The sequence below is a fragment of the Carlito syrichta genome, unplaced genomic scaffold (genome assembly GCF_000164805.1).
Source record: "Carlito syrichta isolate Samal-C Ts95f unplaced genomic scaffold, Tarsius_syrichta-2.0.1 Scaffold304744, whole genome shotgun sequence".
NCBI classification, from domain to species: domain Eukaryota; kingdom Metazoa; phylum Chordata; class Mammalia; order Primates; family Tarsiidae; genus Carlito; species Carlito syrichta.
Genome location: NW_007248840.1, coordinates 36,189 through 39,511, shown reverse-complemented (window position 1 = coordinate 39,511; position 3,323 = coordinate 36,189). Strand labels below are relative to the sequence as shown.

The window sequence follows — 3,323 nt, the reverse complement described above, 5'->3', positions numbered from 1 at the left end:
CCTGCACTTGTCCATAATGTTCAAGTCGAGGACACTGGCTGTAGGCTCCAGCTGGAGCCTTGGGGCCTGGATACAGCCCAGAATGGGATGAGAACTCTCCCCATGTGTCTGGGGTAGGGCCAGGGTATGAGACTTGCTGGGGACAGGGGTTGGGACCATAGCTGGTGGGTGGACTGGGCCCAAGAGGCAAGGAGCCTGGACCCCTAGCTCCATAAGGCTCAGCCGCTGTCGCCTCGGGTCCCCCGTATCCCAGAGTGTCAGAAGGTGGGAAGTCCATATAGGGGCTCAGACCACTGTCCATCACAGAGGTCCCAACCTCTGGCTCCTCCCGTAACCCTCTAGTATCCATGGCGACATTCTCCGTGATGCTGGGGGGCTGTGGCGAATAGACAGAGGGTGGGAGGTGAGGATCGAAGTTCCGTCCTCCCCCTGCCGTGGTTGGGGGGTTGTGGACACAGCCCAGGCTCTTGAACCGCTGGACTCTGGCTGGGGCCGGGCGATCAGCAGCCCGGGCTGGGTCACTGGCCCTCCGCGTGACCCCTGCATTGGGGTTGTACCCTGGATACTCAGCTCGGCTTCTCCAGGGAGGTACAGGAAAACCCCCCATCCGATCCAGGCCTGGGGCCACAGTGGGGGGAGTCCCACCACCTCTGACTGAAGCATATTTTGCTCGGAGCAAATAGTGCTGGGCAGGCATGAGGCCAGGCAGGGAGGATGCCGCGTTCTCTGGCGGGGAGCCAGGGGGGAAAGGGGAGGCCAGGGAGGAGCGGCGGCTGACGGTGTAGGCAGAGCTGATGCTGCTGGAGCTGCTGCTGCGGTGGTCCAGAGAGGCAGGGAGGCCCAGGCGACGGGACACAGGGGTGCCTGCAAGTGACAGAAAAGGCAGGATGGTCAGGGAGTGCCCTGAATCTCATCCCGCCTCCCCCATGTGACAGCCTTGTCCTGGAGTCCCGGGGACAGGCTCTTTTATCCTTAACCATCAGTTCCGTATCCTACTTCTCCCATGCCTGTTCTGTTTCTGGTCACCAGGGATTCAGGGTCACTGTGAACAGTCATGAAGGTTGAATGCTGCACAGTCTTAGGGAACAGCATTCACATGATAGGCATATAGTGTATTCTCAACAAGTTTCCGACAAACGGAAGCAAAGTGTCTTGAGGAGGAAGGGAGACCTGTTTTTTGTGTTTTTTTTTTTTGAGTTGGAGTCTCACTCTGTCACCCAGGCTGGAGTGCAGTGGCATTCTTATGGCCACCGCAGCCTCGACCTGCTGGGCTCAGGTGATTCTTTCACCTCAGCCTTCCAATTAGCTGGAACTACAGTCACTACCACACCTGGCTTATTTATTTATTTATTTTATTTTATTTTTTGAGTTGGAGTCTCACTCTGTCGCCCAGACTGGGGTGCAGTGGCCGCTACCGGCCACCGCAGCCTCGACCTGCTGGACTCTGGCGATCCTTCCGCCTCAGCCTTCCAAGTAGCCGGAATTACAGGCAAGCACTACCAAGCCCAGTTGATTTTTTGATTTATTGTAGAGATGAGGTCTCGCTGCCCAGGCGGGTCTCGAACCCGTGGGCTCAGGCAATCCACTCACCTCAGCCTCCCAAAGGCGCGGGATTACAGGCTGAGCCACCGAGCCTGGCTTTGATTTATTATAGAGATGAGATCTCGCCAAGTTGCCCAGGTTGGTCTCAGACTCCTGGCCTCAGGTAGTCCTCTGGCCTCAGCCTCGCAAAGTGCTGGGATTAGAGGCATGAACCACCTCGCCCAGCCAAAGGAATGAGGACCGACCTGTATCTGATTGTAGGAAGGTGTCCTATGGCTGCTCTGAACGGTGGCTTTCTCTTCCCAACCTCAGGGCAGGCCCAGACCTCAGCCCAGCAGCACCTCCCACCCCCAGGCCTCACCGGTGTGAGACAGGCTGGGTAGTTTGAGACCCCGCGTCCCTAAAGGCCGGAGTTGATGCAGCTGGTCCAGCCTGAGGTTCTCCAGGCGGCGAAGCGTGGACAGCCCAGTGCCAGCCACGCAAAGCCCCTCGTCCAAGCTGGACAGGTCTTCTGTGCTGCCGCCAGCATTGCCGGCCATCTCCACACCACTGTCCGTGTTGGCTGCGCTGCCTGCTGGGGAGTGGTCGCTGCTGCAGGACGACTGGGCCCCGGGGCTTGGCTGAGGCTTCTGTGGGGAAGATGAGGCTGAGGGCAGCACCCCTCCCCCTCCCTCCCCACAGCCCTCCCAACCAGCTGAGTGGCTGAGATGTATGTCCCAGTGACTGATGGGTTGCAGGTATAGAGAGGGCTGAGCAGGTGAGATACTGGGGCAGGCTGGAAGAGAGACATTTGATTAGATGTCTGATGTGAGGAGCACAGACTGCCTGGGCTCAAATTCTTGCGCTTTGTCCTGTGACCTTGAGCAATTTTTCTTTATTTTCTATTATTATTATTATTTTGAATCCGAGTCTCACTGTTGCCCGGCTGGAGTGCAGTGGCACACTCACGGCTACCACAGCCTTGACTTGGTGGGCTCAGGCGATCCTTCTGCCTTAGCCTTCCAAGTAGCTGGAACTACAGGCACGTGCTACCATATCCTGTTTATTTATGGTTAGAGACGAGGTCTCACTAAGTTGCCCAGGCTAATCTCTAACCTCTGGACTCAGGCAGTCCTCTCACCTCAGCCTTCCAAAGTGCTGGGATTACAAGCTTGAGCCACCACACCCGGTGCTAACTTTTTGATTTATTGTAGAAACATGGTCTCACCAATTTGCCCAGGCTGGTCTTGAACCCTTGGGCTCAGGCAATCCTCTTGTCTCGGCCTCCCAAAGTGCTGGGATTACAGGCATGAGCCACCCTACCTGGATTTTTATTGTTTAGAGGTAGAATCTCTATCATCCAGGCTGTAGTGCAGTGATGCAATCATGACCCACTTTGGACTTAGTCTCCTGGGCTCAAGCAGTCCTTCTGCCTCAGCCTCCTAAATAGTAGGAACTACAGGTGTGTGCCACCACCCCTAGCTAATTTTTACTTTTTTTTTGATTTGAAGTTTCACTCTGTCGCCCAGACTGGAGTACAGGGCACGCTCCTGGCTACTGCAGCCTCGACCTGCTGGACTCCGGCGATCCTTCCGCCTCAGCCTTCCAAGTAGCTGGAATTACAGGCACGTGTTACCACACCTGGCTAATTTTTTGATTTATTGTAGAGATGAGAAAGTAAATTGCCCAGGCGGGTTTCGAGCCTGTGGGCTCAGGCATTCCATTTACCTCAGCCTCCCAAAGCGTGGGATTACAGGCTGAGCCACTGAGCCCGGCTTTACTTTTTTTTTTTTTTTTTTTTG

At 55.7% G+C, this 3,323-nt stretch overlaps 1 protein-coding gene across 1 annotated transcript in view; it reads right to left on the bottom strand.

Annotated features, from left to right (window-relative positions):
• Window positions 1-3,323, bottom strand: part of GLI1 (GLI family zinc finger 1) — a 14,198-nt gene that overhangs the window by 1,104 nt on the left and 9,771 nt on the right. The window contains 2 exon segments of the mRNA XM_021713806.1: window positions 2-864; window positions 1,904-2,171. Of these exon segments, the coding sequence (XP_021569481.1) occupies window positions 2-864; window positions 1,904-2,171 (1,131 nt within the window).